Source organism: Corapipo altera, unplaced genomic scaffold (genome assembly GCF_003945725.1).
Source record: "Corapipo altera isolate COAL_440 unplaced genomic scaffold, ASM394572v1 95, whole genome shotgun sequence".
NCBI classification, from domain to species: domain Eukaryota; kingdom Metazoa; phylum Chordata; class Aves; order Passeriformes; family Pipridae; genus Corapipo; species Corapipo altera.
This window is the reverse complement of record NW_020884947.1, coordinates 2,822,203-2,841,460: the sequence shown is the minus strand read 5'-3', so window position 1 is coordinate 2,841,460 and position 19,258 is coordinate 2,822,203. Positions and strand designations below refer to the sequence as shown.

At 39.7% G+C, this 19,258-nt stretch overlaps 1 protein-coding gene across 4 annotated transcripts in view; it reads left to right on the top strand.

The window, feature by feature from the left end:
- The window catches only part of ZFYVE28 (zinc finger FYVE-type containing 28), a 153,135-nt gene extending 135,098 nt beyond the window's left edge, over positions 1-18,037 (top strand). For 2 of the 4 annotated variants that reach the window (XM_027662660.1, XM_027662662.1), the window contains 5 exons: positions 1,075-1,226; positions 1,813-1,929; positions 3,351-3,455; positions 14,672-14,775; positions 15,722-18,037. In XM_027662660.1, coding sequence (XP_027518461.1) covers positions 1,075-1,226; positions 1,813-1,929; positions 3,351-3,455; positions 14,672-14,775; positions 15,722-15,853 — 610 coding nt within the window. In that variant the 3' untranslated portion in view covers positions 15,854-18,037. Of the gene's footprint in view, positions 1-1,071; positions 1,227-1,812; positions 1,930-3,350; positions 3,456-14,671; positions 14,776-15,721 lie in introns of all 4 variants that reach the window. The other 2 variants (XM_027662661.1, XM_027662659.1) reach the window with 1 other exon arrangement.
- The last annotated feature ends 1,221 nt before the right edge of the window (positions 18,038-19,258 follow it).

The window sequence follows — 19,258 nt, the reverse complement described above, 5'->3', positions numbered from 1 at the left end:
TAGTCCAGCTTTTTGTGATAAATGGCAATATGAATTTTTTTTCAGTATGTGTAGAAAAATTGTTTACTGTTCTTTTTGTCCTGGAATGTAGTAGAGTAAGAAGACTTGTGTCTCCTTTGGTCAGCACAATGAATCCTTAGGGCTTCAGTGTAATTACATCCTGCACTCCCTTTACTCACATTTAAGGATTTTTAAGGGCAAAGTGCTACTTTTCCCCTAAGTACTTCCTTTTTTAAAGAAGTCATCTTGATTCACAAATACTTCAAGTAATTCCTGATTTGAAGATTCCTACCAAATCTTCCCTGTGGTCGGAGGTTCTTTCAAATTTCTTTTCCGTAAGAGGAAAATGGCAAGGGGGGTTGGGGTGCAAAGGTTTGGGAATGCCTTGGCATCTGGTTTTTTAAAGAAAATATAAATTTTGGGTAGACATTTGGTGAACACATTTTAATCTCTTTAGAGCTGATGAGCCATTCTTTTACAATAGTTTGACATTTCAGCAATTTCTACTGTTATATTTGTAAGGGGACTAATCTACCTCTGTACTGTGTAAATTATATTTTATCACTCTTCTTTCCACTTTTTTTGGTGAAGTTATATTTAGATTCTATTCTTGCTGTTTTAAGGTAACATAATTCAGAATTTCCTTTTTTTCACATTAATTTCAACATTAATAAATTTCTAAGTTGACTTCAGAACTGACCTTCACATTTTTAGGTTGATATTCCCCTTCAGGATTTTTGGTGGAATTATGTTCTCAGGACTGAGCTTTCAGAAGAAGATAATGTGAAAAATGGCACAGCACTTTGTCATAGCTAAGGAAAAATGCAATAAAATACGGACAAGTGATTTTATGCTTAAAATTTTTTTGCAGCTGTGTCACAGAGTGAAAGTCAAATGTGATGGTGGTTGGTTGTGTGCTGATTAACTTCAACAAGAATTTACAGCAATTAGTTCCAGTTTGCTGTAGAGTCTTGCCTGAGTCATAAATCCTTTAAGATTTGCTGAACATCCTGAACAACTGAGTGAAGATTTACATTACTTTCCTTTACATTGTTTTTTTTTCTCTGACAGCAGTTTAATGACAAGTTCTTGTTCATCTGATGACATCGATCAGGAAGAAATCCAGCTTGCTTTGCAGGCTGCTAAAATTGCCACACGAGAGAAGATCAGATCTAGATTTCATGGCAGTAATGATCTTATTCACCGCCTTTTTGTCTGTATCTCAGGTATGAGAGCCACCTTTTGTTTTGAATTTATAAAACTATTCCTTTCCTTTTTTTTTTTTTTTTTGGTGCACATAAAGTTGTGGTAGAAAGGACTAGAGATGCAGTTGCAGGAGGACTGTGTTTCTGGGGCCTGAGTTGCAGTCTGGTCTCGAAGGACCTGTTACCTCATGGGAACTTACAGAATCAGAGATGCAAACATTTTAGATCTGTAGTGACGAAGAGTTTGGATGTGTCTCAGGTTTGACTTCAAAGTGCTTTCTTTTTCATGGTGATGTCCTATTGTGTTCAAGGAATGAAATTTGATGCAGCAGTTCTAATTTCATGCAATAGGAATCTCTCAGTATTTCCTGCCAAAGGATAAGGAAGATAAGTATTGACTTGCTTGGTAGCATAAAGACCAGGATGTAATTTGGCCATTACGGAGAATTAGTTTAATTAAATGTTCAATTTTTATTCCTAACATGAGCAAGTAATCCCCTAAAAATAAAAGAAGCCACCACTAGTAGCAACTGGCAAATTTAAGAACTTTTTTTAAGGACAGTGTAGTAATCTAGTAATGGTTTACTCGTTTTCTTGAACTCCTAAGGTGTTGCTGACCAGCTGCAGACAAACTATGCTAGTGATCTGAGAAGTATCCTAAAGACTTTGTTTGAAGTTATGGCAACCAAACCTGAAACAGAAGACAAGGAAAAGCAGAAGAAAGGTAAAGAGATCTATAGTAAATTTCTGCTGATAGCCCAATAGGGATCCATGAACTATTTGACAAGAATTCCCTTAACATACTATTATCTTTTTGACAGGACTCACTGTACAGTGATTTGACCTAAGTTTAAAAGAAGTCATGGAAACAGACTGTAAACAGGTTGAAATCACTGCAAGTATAGGTACATAGGAGTATGTCTTAAGGCAAATACTGAAGAATAAAGCCTTCAGAGTGCACCTGCTGTTTCCATATTCCTACATGTATTCCTGTGTGTTACCAAAGAGCAGACTATAAGATGAGAATGAGAATTTGGCTTCAAAATAGAAAAATACCCACATGTTAATTCTAGATAATTAAAATAATGGAACCAGAACAAGATCATGAGCCAGTGAAAGATTTTTTTTTTTCTCTGTGACCATTTTGATTATTTCTTTTTCAAAGTGGCAAGTCTGCTAACTTATCTAGAAATAACCATGTCATCCCAGCAAGACTGCAATTACCTTTGTCCTTTGTTAAGATTAGAACTATCAGCATCTGAAGGTGATCAGAGCTCTTTTTTTTCCCACTTCCTTTCCTCCTGATGGAAAACTTTTCCTTTCTCTTAGTTTCGTTTAAAAGCATTGATAATTGTATGTGACATGCTTGGTTAAAAGTTGGATCAAGTTAGCAGAAAAACCTCCAATCCAACCCAACTCTGCAGTGGGATAATGCACAACATGCATTACAGTTCTCTATTACTTCTGGTTGAAACTTCCAGAACAGTTCTGTGGTGGCAGCATGTCATGATGTGAAGAGACTGGTTTTTTTCATTGTTAAAAAAAAATAAAAGGTGTTAGACAGAATCCAAAAAGAATAGAAAAACTCCTGAACATTCAAATAAAAGTAATAAAGAAACTGGAACTGTAAGGAATTATCATTGGGAAATATATATTAGTCAATAGTACTTGGCTGGATATAATTTCTAATGGATAAACTCTTGCATTAAAAAAGAAGATGTTGACAAAAGTAAGCATGAATAAAATGAGCAAATAAAAGTCAGGGACTTTTGGGATGAAGTTTCTCTTTGATACATATGATTTGATGTGTGTTATTCACCTAGGGAATGTGTCATTGTTCTCATAATCTACTTCTTTAAAAGGATCCAGTTTAAGAATTGGGAAATAAAGTGTAGGATGCAGCTAAACTACTGGAAGTAAGAGGACTGCATGTCCTGTAATAGCAGCATGTTTCATTTCTGTTATCATTCCAAAGAAGAATAGAGTAGACTTTTAAATCACTGTTTGTGTCAGGGTAAAGAAAAAGCAAGAAGTCTAAGAAGGTACACAGAGGTGCTACTGTAGTCTAATCCCAGAAGTTCTAACATGAACCTTTCAAGTGAAAATTGGAAAAATGTGAATGAGTACTTTTGAATTGTTTTACAGTTAATCATGGTTTAAGGAATGCAGCATTGGAAGACTGTGCTTTATGTCAAGAAAGTATATCATCCTCAGAACTTGCAGCAAAAGCCAGAGATGGGGACTTTGAAGGTACTTTCTTCTTTCTACGAATTAAAATGAGACAACACTGGATGAAAAAATGATCATTAAAATAAAAAGTCTTTTAACATTTGGCTCTGGAAAGTGAGTATAAAATGTTGTCATAGTATGTTTTAGAGACAAAGTAGATGATAAACTGAGCACGTTTCTTTCAGGTTTTTTCCTACAGCTTCATGAAACTCTTATCTCCAAATTGTCATATTCAGTGTGAATTCCTCTGTATCAGTGGAGAAAGGGTCTGTATAGTAAAGGCTTTAATACAGCAGTGCATCTGACAAGTTTCTGAGGGCTGAGTGAGCTGGAAAGCCCTAAGTAAGGTCTTCTCAGCCAAATCTGAAGAGGTTTTTTAAATCATTTGCTATATGTGGAAGTGCTGCTTTTTCTCACGGTAGAATTACCTTTCGTATTCTCTTTACTTTTGTCTTTGATCAAAATATTTTGGTTAATATTTTCATATTCTTCACCATATTACTTCAAAGAAAAAGGTAGTATTAGGTAAGTCTGCTGAGGTTGCTCAAATCTCACTGAATACGTGGTAAGAGTGAAGAAAAGAGCATATGTAAGTATCAAAGTTTTGGTTGGATTCAAGCACTCTGAAAACTCACGAGTTGTTTCTCTTTTTTAATCCGAGCTGCTTCAGAGTTGTTATGAACTAAAACCCTGTTATGGCAAACACAGTATAAAAAATGGATTAAAAGATATCAGAGCACTTGCAGTCAAAGAATAAGAAAAGAGAAAGTAGATGTATGAGATGGAGCAAACAAGAAAGCAATCAGCTTTGATCTTCAAGGCTAAGTGGTGGTTTCAGCACACCAGGAGACCAATTATCAGAGCAGTAATATCTCTGTGGTCAAGTGAGAAATACAAGACAACCGTCAACTGTGAAACTGTATCTGGGCTTCCCAGAAATTCAAGTGTGCAGTAATTTCCCTGTGCTTTAAAACTTTGATATATTGTTATCTATTTATCCACATACACTGCTGTCCTTCCAGTGGGAGGTTTGGAATGCAGGATGACTGAGAACTGAGTGATAAGCAGTGTGTGTCTCTGCCTGTATGCGGAGGGTGGTGGCCAACAGAAAAGAAATATTGGTTCATGTCATTTGTAATAAAGATCAGAAATCACGGGGGGGGGAAAAAGACCTCTTGAAGATTAGATTTTAGAGTAATACTACATATTTATAACTTATTTCGTGCTTACATAAAACCCATGGTTTGCTTGCTTACCCTTCTTCTGAAGCTGCAGGCTAAAGGATCTAATCTATTTAGAGCAGTAGGGCTAATTCATGTAGAAATATTATCTCTTCTGGAGGAAGATGATTTGGAGGCAGATAAAGATCTATTCAGTAGTCATTTTAATTGATTTTTCTATTGTGCTGTAATTCAGGTTGTCACAGAAGGTGCAGTAAAGAACAAATCTTTAGGCAAAATCCTTACCATGTATAGGCTGTATTGGAAAAGAATGCAAGAGATGATTGATTCTCTACCATTTCAGATCATATTCTTTTGTTTTGAATCGATGCCTGATGCTGTTGGTGAATTTGACTTACAGAACTTGAACTGCAGGATGCTAAATAACCTTCTTACAGTGGATATACATTTTGTCACAACAAAGTCACTTCACTTCCCTGGCATGTTATTCAGCTTTTAGGGTTCTTTGTCCTTTCATGGCAGCTTCTATTGGCCTGGGGAGTGTTTTTTGTTTGGAGAACTGCAGCCTATGACTTGGGATGTTATTTATTGAAAGAGAGGAGAACGGTCTGGGTACTTAGGTGATGTTATGGCCACGTTGGGAGTGTGGTAAAGGGGAACCTTTGGAGTTACAAGAGCCCCTGCAGCACCCAGGCAGTGTCAATCAATTATGTCCCTGCCCTAAGTGAATGGTAAAACTCAATCTGTGGTATTAATAGCATATGCAGATAACTACAACAAAACCAGCCCTTGCCTGCACACTTGTTCTGAAATAGCAGGTGTTTTACGTGTGCCTGTGTGGTAGAAAGCAGAGCCTCGTGGGATAACCAAGTCCCTTCGGAATAAGCAGACGTGGATGCCAGAATGAGCACTTTGTGCCAGTGTTTTCCCATGTTAACACATCCTCTAAAGAGCCAGTTAGCCAGTGATCCTGCAGGGACTCTGCTTTTGGTAGCTGCACTGCCTCACTGGGAAGGCTTGGGCATGTCTTCATCAATCTCCTTGCAGGCTTTCTCTGGGAGCCTTCCTTGGCTGGTGTGTAAGTGATTATGCTGTAAATATCTGCTTGTACAAACCACTACATCCCTTCTGACTGTGTAAACTAATGAGTGTAGTCCACTGTTACTTGGCCTTCAGACTTGCTGATGGACAGGAATTTTCCGTATCCCAAAGAGACACAGAGTGTGCTGGGGAGAATGGAGATGAGCTCCATATTCCAAATCAGAAAAAGTCACAGAAGGTCTGCAAAAAGGGATATCCAAAGTGGGTCGATTTGTTGAATTTGAGGAAACTGTAAAAACACCCATTCTATCCCCTCGCTTCCAATACATTCCAGACCCCTGTTCCTCAAGGTCACTGTAACGCTGTACAGAACTTGTTTCTGCTGAGGCAGCATTGTTAGCTAATGGCATACATGGTTTTGCTATCCCTAAGGCATTCAGCATGAGGCATAAACTTGCAGCAGGATTTTCATCTTGGCAGCCATGTGCCTTTGCCCCTTGTAACACCTCCCTACATACCTTATTTTTGCTGGTCACTGTGGAAGGAACAGCCCCTCACTTTGAGTGATGTTTGGGTGGAGGTGGAAGATGTCTAGTGGTTAAGGCAACCTTTGCTGTGTGAACATGGGTGCCCTATTTCTTGCAGCAAACCTGATGGGTTTTTCCTCCAGGCCAAATCTGGGCCACAGGCCACCAAGAAGAGTACAGGAGTCACAGCGGTTATCTCTGTAAATGGATTCAGCACAAAGTCTGAGAGCATTGCACCAATCTGTTGACATCATTGCACCAAAACTGATTACATCTTTTTTTTGTACATAATTTCTGTACCTCAGGTCACTCAATTATTTCATCTGAAAGTGAAAACAATTTAAAGCGAAGGAGCACATGAGTAGCTCCTCCCTTCTGCCATTGTGGCAGAACAGGAGCATGTATCAAACTGAGAAGGTCCAGAAAGCTGCCTGCCAGGAAGGCTCTTTCCAATTATCAAGTAAATCCCTCCAACTGAAAGTACTGAATGTTTAAGATTGTATTCAATCAATGGTAATAAAAATAAAAAAAGGAAAGCAAGCCCAGCAACCTGAACAAATAAATGGTTTTAAGATTCTACTGAAGGTTTCAGCATCTACTCAGATTATGAAGATGAATCACTTGTTTTGTCAGATTTCTCATTCTTATTGTATATAAAACCCACCAGCTGGTCTAGGTCGTAAAACAAATATGAATGTTTATTATGAGCCAGCTGACAGTGGCAAGGGTATAAGAGTTAAATCCTATGACCTTCTGAAGGTTGAAATAAAATAAACTACAGATTAATTGGCATTCCAAAACAAAAGCATTCGAAAATACAGATGAGCCTGTGGCGTGTATGTTCATCTTTGCTGTCCTAAAGCTCCAAGATTTTTTGCAGGGAAACATATGCATGTATACTTCATAGAGTATAAAAAGCACTGTATATTTATAGGGAGAGAGAATATTAAACAAATAAATTTATATTTTCCTAGAGTATAGGTTTCATTTATGCAATATTCCACAAATAATTTTTAAGTATAGTACAATTTCTTGCCCTGGTTGTATGATGGAGGTGATGACCAGTGGAGGCAATGTTCTGTAAATAAACTGAAAGCAAATGGTAGTGGCAGATGCTCAGAAGAAGGCAGGTTGGGCTCTTTGCTGTCAGTGGTGTTTGCTCTGCACTGCAGTAACAGCAGAAGGGGCCTGTGTCCTGGGAACTTTTACAGTACTACCTTTCTCCCTCGTGCCCTGGTCAGCTACAAGCCAGCACAGGTTTTTGGGAAGCTCCTGATCTCCAGCTTGGACAAACCACTGATAGATAATAAACTGACCAAGAAGTTTGCAGGGGACTGAGAGTGGAACTGAAACTGAACCTCCACGTTTGAAAATGTAATAAAACTACTCTTAGTTAATCCAGTATAAATGCATCCCTACCAGGACAGAGCTGTGTCATTCTTAATATGTAGTACAGTTTTTAAAAAAACAGTCATTGGGGAAGTAAAAGTTTGATGTCTTTCTGCCATTTATACATCTGAGATCATGCTTCTAGACCCAAAAGAAAACTTGCTTTGTATTTGCCAGCAGATTCCCATATATATACATAAATGTACACAGAGCAACTTCTTAATTTTTTGTCTTTGTAAGTATTTTTATGTTTTATTAATTTTTAAATGTTATCAAGCATAAGTCCCTGCTCACTGTATTTGGGAGCATTATGTTTATCCTTGTGAGCTTGGTGATTTTAATAGTGAGCTTTGGCAAATCTGAGTTTTGACCATACATATATTTTGGAGTAATTTATTACTCAGGAGGATTGATCTGTTGCGATTGGGCTAATGTGAACATTTTTAATTATTCATTTCATGCAGTTAAAGGCAGACTAAGAAAACGAGTTATGCTTCTTGTCTAAGAAAAAGCAAGAAATCTGAAGATTTTTCTCAAGGAAACCAGAAAGCATTATGAAGCTGTTGGTATTCCATGAAAATACTTCCTATAGCATCTCATCTCTCTCTGCAACCATACGTGCATTTTCATTCCTTATCCCTTTAGCATCTGCACAGAAGTGCCTTGCTTGCTACCACCTAGTTATAACTCCAGACATAATGGATTTGCTGTGGCTGCCAGTACAAATACCTGTTTGTGCCAAGTGGTGTTAGCATCTGTTTGCTGCACAACAGCACACTATTTCGCCCTGATCCCTTTCCAGCCCACCCACTTTGATCTATCAGAAGTCCCTACTACTCCCCAACCAGCAGCACAAGTACAGTTCAGTAGTTTATAGTCCCAAGGCTCAGGATCTTGTTCTTGTTGCAGTCAGGGTCAAGAAAACCCACTCATGCTCCTGTATGAGCAGAATCTACTCACCGTGACTCTAGAATTAGCTGTTAGCCCTAGCTGGATGCTTCAGGATTTTTTTTGTCTTTTACACACCTTGGGTAACTCTATTATTTTTAATAATGACCAGCAACACTTTCTAAATGAAACAAGTTAAATTGTTGCACAGTTCAGTGGCCAAACATGTTCTGTCCACGTGACTTTTTACTTTTCCCTTACTCGGCAGCTCTGCTTACACTGTGCGAGAGAAGAACCTAGCATCAAGTTTCCATATGGAGGCAATGTTTTATAATCAACTGAACATATTTAATCATGCATGCAGAATTACAGGATTTTTACGGGTTTTAGGTTGTAGTGCAATAATTTGATCTGACTTGTGTTTTAAGAATTTGCTCAGAGCCTTTTTCCCTTCTCAAAGACTATCCCTCTTTGTTGGCAGTGTGTGGAGCTTGTTGAGACTTCCTTGCAGTACTTAGGGGAAAACATCCCAGATGTTGATAAGCACAGGTTTATTTAGCTCCACAGTCTCATAACTGGGATTTTGATTAGGTTTGAAAATTTTTGTCCTGAAAATACATGTATTGAGTGTTCTGGTATGTCATATGTAGATCTACATTATCAATTTTTTTCTATTCTGTAGTGGTTGTGGCTCTTACAGAGAAGACTCCAAGTAATGGTTATATGGAAGATCCAAGTCTCTGGTCCATGTGATTTAAAGTAAAAATTTGAACCATATCTCAGTTGAAGTCAGTGTTTTCTATAAGAGTTGTTCCATTTTTTGTACATAATTATTTTGCCCAAAGAACTAATTGCTGATCATGTCCTAGGACAGAATGTACACAGGACATCATCATTCAAGGTCATGTTAAATCGGGCAGAGCAGAGGCTTGAGCCCAGGTTTGCAAAGCTTCATGCTTTGGTGAAAGCTTTCTAGATTTGGACTGAAATTCCATCCTAAGAAATCTATTTGACAAGAACTGAGGCTGAGAAGTCTGTACCTCTTTTCTCCCTCACTCCCAAAATTTTCATCAAATAATACTGTTTAAGCAGAAAATTTATAGAAAAAATTTCAACCTGGCTGTAACCAACACTGAGCAAGGGTAAAGATTACTTTGGTACAATTACCTGTTATGAATCTTATGTCAAAGTCAGAAATTGCCCAAAATTACGTGTGATGAGGGACAAAAAAGGTTCATCTTGCTTGGCAGTTGAGTGAGGGGTAAATCAAGTCATCCTAGTTTTCTACTTTCCTTGCTTAAAACTGTGAGAATTTACAATTCCTGCTTTCATCAGAAGAGCTACAGCAAGCCCATCTGACCCTTTTTTCAGCTGTGAGGGTAATGCACTGTGACGGCTGCAGCGGTGTAAGTTCCACAGGCTGCTGTAGGAACAGCCCTCCTAAGGTTAGTTTGGTAGAGGTATAATCGGGGGTTTGCATGGTGTGGTCTGTAATCTAATACACATCAGTGCAGGAGGAGCTTTCAGCTGGAGTCCTACATTAGGAAAACTTGATAAAAACAAAAGGTGTAGGAAAGGGTATTTTCTCCGAATTGTCTGGCCCTAACACAAACACCACCACAAGCTTAGGGTTTAGCAGCTGATCTTCAACAGAGAGCTGTGGTATGCATGTTTCTGATTTGTTTTCTACCAGAGTATAGATTTGCTAGACTAGGCCTTCTGTAAGCCTCAGTAACCTTTAGGATTGTTTACCTTTCCCACCCCCCCACTCTCTCGTGTCTCAGCACCACTAAATGAACTTTTAAGTTTTCTGATCTAATGTTGTTTCAGTCCACACTGTTGATGGATGCAGGTCCAGGCTCTCTTTCTCTTGTGTTCTGAGGCAGGGAAATGTTCTCCTTGGTTTTCTAAGATTAGATTGGCCTGCATTAAGACTATTGCACATACTTAAACAAAATTAATTCACGTGTGCTTTTTGACAGTTTACAGTGTCTGTGATTTTTTTTCATCATGACTGTGGTTTGCTTAAATCTTCAGCATCTTGGATTTATGTGACTTTTAACTTCAAGAGCAGAAAACACTTTTAGCTAATGAGGTGGCATAGACATGTAAAGGTGAATTCTAAAAGCTACAGCATAACATTAATAAAAAGACAATAAAATTTCTTGATTTATGAGAAATTTTAATGCAAGATTTTTTAATACTTTAGAGCTGGGAATACTGTTTCTCCTTTTTCAGTCTTTTTCAGTCTTCACACTATTTAATTTTATCTTGTGCCTTTTCTTTAAACTTGTTTCTTATTCATTTAAATACTTGTTTCTCTTCCTTTCTCTCTTTTTTTCTGTGCACCCCTTTAATATTTTCTTCTAAAATTTATTTCTGTACTCTGTCTCATTAATCCCTTCCTTCCCTTCCTCCTCCTCTTTGATGTTTGTGCTGTGGACTTCATCCGTTTCCCAGCAGACTTCTGCAAACTCACATTGCATGATAAAGCAGTGGGCCAATTAGCCCATGAACAAGGTTTTCCCTCCATTCCTTGTCCAAATCCCCAACGCACAGGCAGATAATGCTTTAGAGACTGGATGTTTCTATTTGCTGCAGCATGCAGAGCTAATGGAGCAGCGTAGCCTGGAGAAGGACTATAACATAAAAAGCCTGTGGATGCAGTGCTGCTGGCCCTGCTTCCAGCACATCTTCATGCTCATGCTTGGAGTTTAATTCATGTAAGGCACTCTGCTCCTCACATTGAAGCTTTATCCCCTCTTGAGAGTGCTCTTCAGAGAATATTTCAAAAACCTGTTCTATAAAAAGCCCAATGACTCAATCACTAATACATGTAAGTCAGAAAGGCTGCTCCCAAGGTTGAACGAGATGAGGCTGGTGAAGGGGATCAAGGAGTGGGATCCCATTGTTGTAGGGGCTTGCATGGACTCAGAGAGACCAAGTGATTCAGGACTTCATCTACCCTGCCAGGGGTGAGCACTTTGGCTCCAATCCAGGATTGCATTTAATTTCTAAGTGCTTGCTCTCAAAATTCTGTGTTCAGTGTAAGGACTTCTTCCGTCACAACTGGAAGCAAAGACATTGGGGTAATGCCCCAAAGTTCCTTATTTCAAATGTCATTTCAAGGCTGCACCACTGTATGATTTCGTGCAAGACGTTTCTCCCGTGATTTGTCCCCGCACACTGACTGACTGTAGCTGGGTGATGAAGATTAAAGCAATTACATTTGTACAGCGTTTTGAATGTTAAAAGCCATTACATAACCAAGTGTTACTATTTGGGGGTGTGCTGCAGTGCAGCAGATCTTGGTGTGAGCGGTTGGGGTGTTGGCAGGGCACTAAAACCCTGAGGCAACAGGGCACGGGGCTGGCTGTGGAGCCCCGTCAAAGGGCCTTACTGCTGATGAGTCACTGTCTGGGGAAAAATGTGCCCTTTAGCTCACTCTACTGATGCATTAATTTAGTGAATCAGCTGATGTGACACCAACGTGGAGGCAGAGAGAGCCCCTCTACTGTGGGAGAATGCTCTGTAGAGAGGGTTGTACTGTTTCTATACACTGAGTACCACTAAGTTGTGAATTATTTTTAATGCAGTTATAAAAACAAAGTTTGCAGATTAATTCATCTATCAGTCAAGTAATTCTGTAACCATGAACTGTGGATTATATGATTATTATGAGTCATTATTTATCAAAATTTGCTGTTTCTCATGGTTTGGGGGTTTTTTTGCAATTATTCTTTTTATTTACCATGGAGACAAATTCATGCACAATCAATTAAAATATAACTTTTTCTGAGTTGCATTTCAAGGGCAACAACAGGAGAAAAAAGCAGGGTTGGGGGGGGGAAGGAACGAAAAAAACCCCTGCCCTTCCACCCAAAAAAACCAAAACATACAAACAACCCACAACACAAACCCCCAAAAAACCCAAAAGATAAACAGCTGATAAGAAAGCTGCTTTCTGTTGATGAGCTCCAGGGTCTTTGTGGTGGGATTGCATTACCTTATAATGTGTCTGGACTAATTGTGATCTGAGGGAGGGAGAGATTATGGCTCTTGCTGCCACAGAAGTTGCAGATCCTACAAGCGTGCTGCAGTGTGTACAAAAAGGGCCTGTGTTTTGTGGCTTTTCTGTGAATATTAAAATTTGTAGCTAGCTGAACATGGTAGCCCACACTACAATACATTTGATAAAGCACTGGTAGCAAAGTAGGCGTCTACCAAATCTGCTTCCACCAGCTCTGCAGAGGGAGACCTGGTGGCTCAGAGCCTTAATAGCTGCCTAAATTCTGCTGCCTTCAAAATCAGTGAGAATCAATGGATAGTGAAATCCCTGGAAATATAATCTATGTAGTCAAATGGCAGGTTTTAAATAGGAATATTGTTATTCGTTCATTTTTTTGTTTCTTTTTGTTTTGGATATATGTGAAAACCCAGGGAACATCCTGGTTGGAGAACATAAGGATGCTCCAAGGTCATCAGGCTTGCCATGGTTACTTTCTGTAAAAGTGATACAAAGTTGTCAAAATCAACATCATAAACTGTTATTAGTAGTAAGTTTCACTGGGCAAGCTACATGTAGTAGCTAGGGAGGTTGCAGAGAAGGAAAAGAATTGGAAAGGAAAATTTCTTGGCTTCACTGTTACTAATGCTTCTACTTAAGCTGGCAGTCCTTGCTGCTGAAGGAAAGCCTGCCTTTGAAGTAGGAATTTGTTGCCTTGTGTCCCCACAGAATATTTTCTGGTGAATTGTTCCCAGGGATGAGGTGAAGCCTTCTATGTGCAATCTCCTTTTTTTCACCACATCGGTCATTTCTCTGCACATGGACTTATGATTTTGTTTGCTGGCCCTGTAGTTGTGACCTTTATCAGACAGTTTGTTCACAAAGTGAAGGATTACTTCCTTAAACTTGTTCAACTTCTAAAATAGTTTAGAGGAGCCCATGAAAGCTGAGTGAAATTCCAAGTTCTCTTTGTTTTTATTAATCTGCTTTTTGAGCATTTCCTGCATTGAATGCTATATCCTTTGTCAAATTGCAACATTTGTCAAATTAAAAGCACAAAGACGTGAAAACTGGTCATGGTTATTTTTTAACAAAACAGTGGAATTTTCATTTAATTATCTTCTTTCTGCCTGTAGCTGTAGCCCTCTTGACCTCTGCATTAACTGCACCATATATTTTGTTGTTTGAGAATACATTTCTTGAGGCAGGGATTTTGCTTGTCAGGTTTATAAATCAGCAATTGCATGGCTTGCAAGCTGTAAATAATACTCTGAGGGAAACTGCATACAGTGAACTTGGGTAAATACATCCAGCAGTTCATGTTCACTCTGTCCATGGATTTCCTTCTGGATAGAACTTGCTTTGCCCTCCATTAGATTTTTGCCACCTTAATTAAGCAATCAAGTATATTATTTCTACACTTGTAATTCTGGACTCTCCGAGGTCATGTCAGCCTGTCATGAACACAAGCAGCTCAGCAGAAGTGAGCCTGACACCTTCTGCTTTGCCAAAACCAAATCATTTCCCTGCTTGGCTTTTATGAGAGGTTAAGAGAGCTCACAGGAGACATAAACAACTGAAACATGCTGTTCGTGATAATGGGCGAATTCTTTCTCTGCTAAGTCTTGCACACTCGATTTTGTGGTTTTGCCGTAGTTACTGGTGACTTCCAGTAAGAGTCCTAATAATTTAGCAGATGGTAATCAGGCTCTGGGTTTATTACCTGTGGAGTTGCTTGTCTAATTGCAGAAAAGCAGTTGGCCTTTCTGCAGGGAGGGCTGAAGAGGCTGGGAGTGATCTCTGCTCTAAGCTTGTTTTGATGCCGAGTTGCATTGACCAAAATACCTGTGATCCAGCTCTGCTTTAATAGTCCCTTGTCTTTGTACTTTATTTTGCTTATTTTCTTTTCCCTGCTACTTGCATTTATGTAAGATATATTTTGTAAGTCCAAAGCTGCTGTGCACTGTTTCAGTGCCTGCTGTGTTCTGCCCAGAGGTGGGTGCCTGGCAGAGGTGGGGGGAGTGGAGCCCTCCTAGGCATCGTGAATTCACCCAGCTGCTGTTTGCAAACCATCTTGAGAAACAGAGATGAAAGCAGCTGCTGTTATATTTTACTCTCCCTACTTCCTTGAGGATCTGGTAATCACATGTTTGGTTTTTATTCCCTTTTGATTTATGTTCCCTTTTGTTGCTGTGTTTCTGACAGATCCTCCTGACTGGGTTCCAGATGAAGTCTGCAGCTACTGCACTGCATGCAAGGCTCCTTTCACAGTCATTCGCAGGAAGCACCACTGTCGGAGCTGTGGCAAGGTAATGACTCAGTCAGACGTGAGAAACTATCCACCAAACAGAACAGCAAATTCATGTGTACCACAGAAACTCGACTGCACAGCAAAATGTGTGAGCTTGGCCAGGGCTTTCAAGTCACAAGTGGTTTTGTGTATCTCGGCTGCCAACTCTCAGCTTACCTTTAGAAAGGGTTGGGGAGCGTTTTGACTTTTATACAGCAATAAACATTTGTCTGCTAAAGGCAGAATTCCCTGTTGAGATCCTAGAACACCCCCCACCCAAATGCAGAGTCACTCTGAACGACTGCTGTAAGCTTTAACGAGCTGCAGCAGCCTGCACTGCCAGAGGTGATGCACGCTCAGCTCAGCTGCAGGGACAGTGTGTCCCTTTGCCTTCTTTCCAAACCTTTGCAGCATCACTGTGGTCTGTAGGGCTGCTGCTTTGAAAGTTTGTGGGGGAGGAAGAGGGAGCGAGGGAGAAAAAACAGTCATGTAGCTCAGGAAGCAGAAATCTGCAATCCCATTTCACTCGCTTGCTCTTGTACAAGTTAAAAAGGAAGAGGGTAGTGAAGCTGCTTTCCACCTTGTAGTGGACTTGCAGGAGTAGGAACTTGGGAGATACTCACAAATATTCCCTTAGTCTTTCTTTAAAACCAGTGGAGAGAGACGATTCTTCGCATCTCTGGTGGAGCTGCTTTCCCCTGTGACCTGCAGAGCTGGACAGGCCTGCCTTGGCTGCTGTCAGTGCTGGGGCATCGGCATCAGAGAGGCTGAGCACGGCCAGAAAAACTGGTCACTGGGCTAGGAGTTGCCTTTAGAGGCCTTTCACTTGCTGTGCTGAGCAGGGTGGTGGTGCCAACACACGAAAGCCCAGCACATACAATCTTCTCTCCCCCTGTCTTGAAATCAGTTTTGTCCCATCCTGTTCTTCAAAGGAACTGAAGTGAAATTTCCCTCTTGTTTTTCAGATCTTCTGTTCCCGCTGTTCCTCCCACTCTGCTCCATTACCTCGTTATGGTCAGATGAAGCCTGTCCGTGTTTGCACTCACTGTTACATGTTCCATGTCACTCCTTTCTATAGTGACAGAGCCGGTATCTGACGTATTAAACTACTGGTGTGTCTTCTGGAGTCTTACACGGACTGATATATTTGACCTAAGCCAAGAATTAACTTGAAAGAGGGACCCCATGAGGGCACGTAGGCTTTGACATCCATTATTATAAATTTTGTACAGACAGTTTTTATTGCATTTTACTAAGCTGCTAAAGGGAAGTATGAAGCGTCTGTAGCTCTAAGGCTACAGTGCAGTCTTCCATAAATTTATAACATTAATGTTACGATGCCATATGCAGAACAAATGCACTGTGTGGAAGGAAATAGGGCTCAGAGAATGGAACAAGCATTGCTGCTTATCTCACATGCTAGGAACAGAGTAGCCGGTTAACTAGTCCGTCCCAGTGGATCAGTCCCAAAGCTCGGACACTCCTGTGCCCACTGGAATTCCAGCATGGCTGGGGGTATCAGCGCTCTCTCTCCTGCTGCTGTTTTTCCCACTACTAGATTTTTGCTACCTATGCTAGGATTAATTAAAGCAAATCTATTTCAAATCCACATCCAATATTTACAAAGGCAGAATTTTCTGTGAATCCCATAGGAAGGTCCTGAAGGACTGAAGGTCCTGGAGCAGAATATTTCTGTTGCCTTTCATTTACCAAGCAGAGCAATAACTCCAAGTTGTCTTCTAAAAATTTTTACAACTTCCAGTTCCATATTTTGGACTTCTGGAAGTATTTATAATCTGAACTATTTATGCCAGATCCTGTTAATAAAAATCTGACACAGAGCTTTGGTTTCTATATCAGCATTTAAAACGTAACAAACTTCAGAGGAAATGGTTACCAAATAAATGAATTAATATTAAAATAGATATTTTTGAAAGACTTTATCAGCAAATTTCAGCAGAGGTTACAAATTATTTCTCCCATAATGATTTTTTTAAATGGTTTTAAAAAGGCAAATGTGTAATGAGATATATCCAAAAGGTCCTACAGAATGGTCAGCCAGAGAAGGGTACTTGTTGTCCACATTTGGCAGAGTAACCATGTAAAATATTGCATACTGGTCCTTCACTCATGCTAACAACTCAGAAGACATTTGTATTTATTTGAAACACCAGGGAATAATTTTTATCTCCACTCGGAGAGGAAAGAAAAAAGACTCACGTGGATTCATGCTATGATCTTGCACAAACTATTTGCAGTAAGAGCTCCCTGAGCACTGAGGTTTCAAAGGTATTTGGACATGCTTTGAGTTGGCCACATGAAAAGCAAGACAGTGTGTGCTGTGGTTACAGAGGAAACGAGATCAAGAGCTCTTTGCTGTGTCCCCTTTCCTGACTCGTGGTGTTACACACTGTGTTTCAAGGTGATAAATACAAAAAAGGATGAGGAAGTTGTTTGCGGTATCACGCTCGAGAAAGGTCATCATCCAAAATGATAAAGCAAAACTGGCCAGTGTTGATTTTTTTTTTAAAAATATAATTTATTTATTTTGTGGGGACATTCCCTTTGTTCAGTGTTCAGTGTTAATGAGCCATATAAGGGTACAGCAGTTCGGCACTACTGTTGTTTTGAATCAGATGAAACAGCTTCTCTTAGTTTACGTGTAATGCACAAGCCTTATGATGCTGTCTGTAGACAATGTCAGCTATTATGCGTTATTCTCACCTTATTTATATTTTTTACTATTATTACTTCCCTGAAATCCTTCTCATGAAATCCTTGAGTTGGAGTGTCTGTGTTCACCAGAGTTTGGAGAGGCGTGGGGTTGCATGATCGGTGGGAGATGGGTAATGTGGTGCGAGCAATGATACTTATTCAGGCTTAAATCTCAGGCTTCACATTGCAATGATTATTGCAGTTTTATTTTTAGGAAAAAAAAAAACACAACAAATTTAATGCTTCTTTTATAGGATAAAAAAATTGCAACAAACTTCAATTGTGAAATAAATATGCACAAAAAGTTGCTTCTGTGGAAAAAATCTTATTTAATGGACTGAATATTTATTTAAGCTTGTTTTTATTTTGTAAATGCTGTAATTCAGAATCATTTCCATAAATATGATATTTAAAGATCTCAAACACTATAGTTTCTTATGTAAATACAGACTCCTATTTCTCTTACTGAAAAGCACAATGACTATATCAATACTAATATACATTTGCCTCAAGGAAGACTTTCATCTTGTAATCTCTTCAGATAATTAAAGTGTCAGGACTTTCTACTTCCATGTGCTGGACTGCTCTTTCATTTCGGGGTATGTTTACATGGAGTGACAGCTGCCATCCTGTCAAAGAAACCGGCCTCAAGTCTTTCTCACTTTGCAAGTAACATGAAAGAAAGGAGTTTACAAATTTGAAAATGGAAGTACAGAGGAAGGGGGGTGGTAAATCAAACCTGGAGTACCAGCCTGTCACTTAGCATTGCCTTGTGCTATCTCTCGCCACCGGCTGAAAATCTCCCTTCCCGAAATATCTTGTGTCAACGGGCACTTCACACATCAGGCACATTTGATCTGCCTGTGTCACAGCTGAATAATCTTTTCTGTGGGGGACACAAATCTGCAATGAAAACGGCGCTCCTTGCATCCATGTGCACAGTTATCCTTAGGAAGCATAAATGCCCAGAGCTGCTTTGTTCTGCTCCTTGTATGAGATACAGCTGTTAAAGGTTTTATGAGAATTCATTTTCATTTCCAGAGGATTTAATGCATGGCTTTGGGATGCAGTTTCACCGAACAAAAACCATGTTACAGCTCCATGACATTAGGATCTCAGCTTCAGTGGTGCAACAATGGGAAAACTTTATGGGAAGCCTGCACACAAGTGTAAGATTGCATTTGAATTAATATACATAATATTTATGGACAAATAATGCTGCCTTAAGGTGTGTGTGAATAAATGAACAGTAGAAATTTATCCTAAAGGGACATTTTAATAAAAAAGGGGATTTCTTTTCTTCAGAACACAATGTGTTCCACAGCAGTTTTCCTGTTGGGGATACTACAATGGGAGTGAATGGGCTAATAAGGTAAGAGCAACATTGGCAGAGGTGGCAGTAATTCACCCGGTGCTGGACTCTCTTGTATGGTAGGTTCCTTCTGAATCACAGCTGTTTTCAGGGGGGGGAAATAATTACAGTAAACTCTGAAGTGATCCTTTCTGGGTCTGTACAGCATTTTCTGCTCTGTCTGGGTTTGTAAACACAGATGGATATCAAAGCTCCCTCTGCAGTGAAAGGAACTTCAATAAAATATCTCTGCTTCCAGGCAATACCCCTGTCCAGAACGCTCAAATATACTTAAAAGCTGTCCCATAGCATCTCAATGAGGGGGAACCTGGGTGGAAGTGATGGGTGAGGAATGACCTTTGTGTGCCTTATCTAACCTGAGAGGAAGGAGCAGGAAGTGGGCTGTGTGTCTGTGTGGTTGTGCCTGCACAGGAGC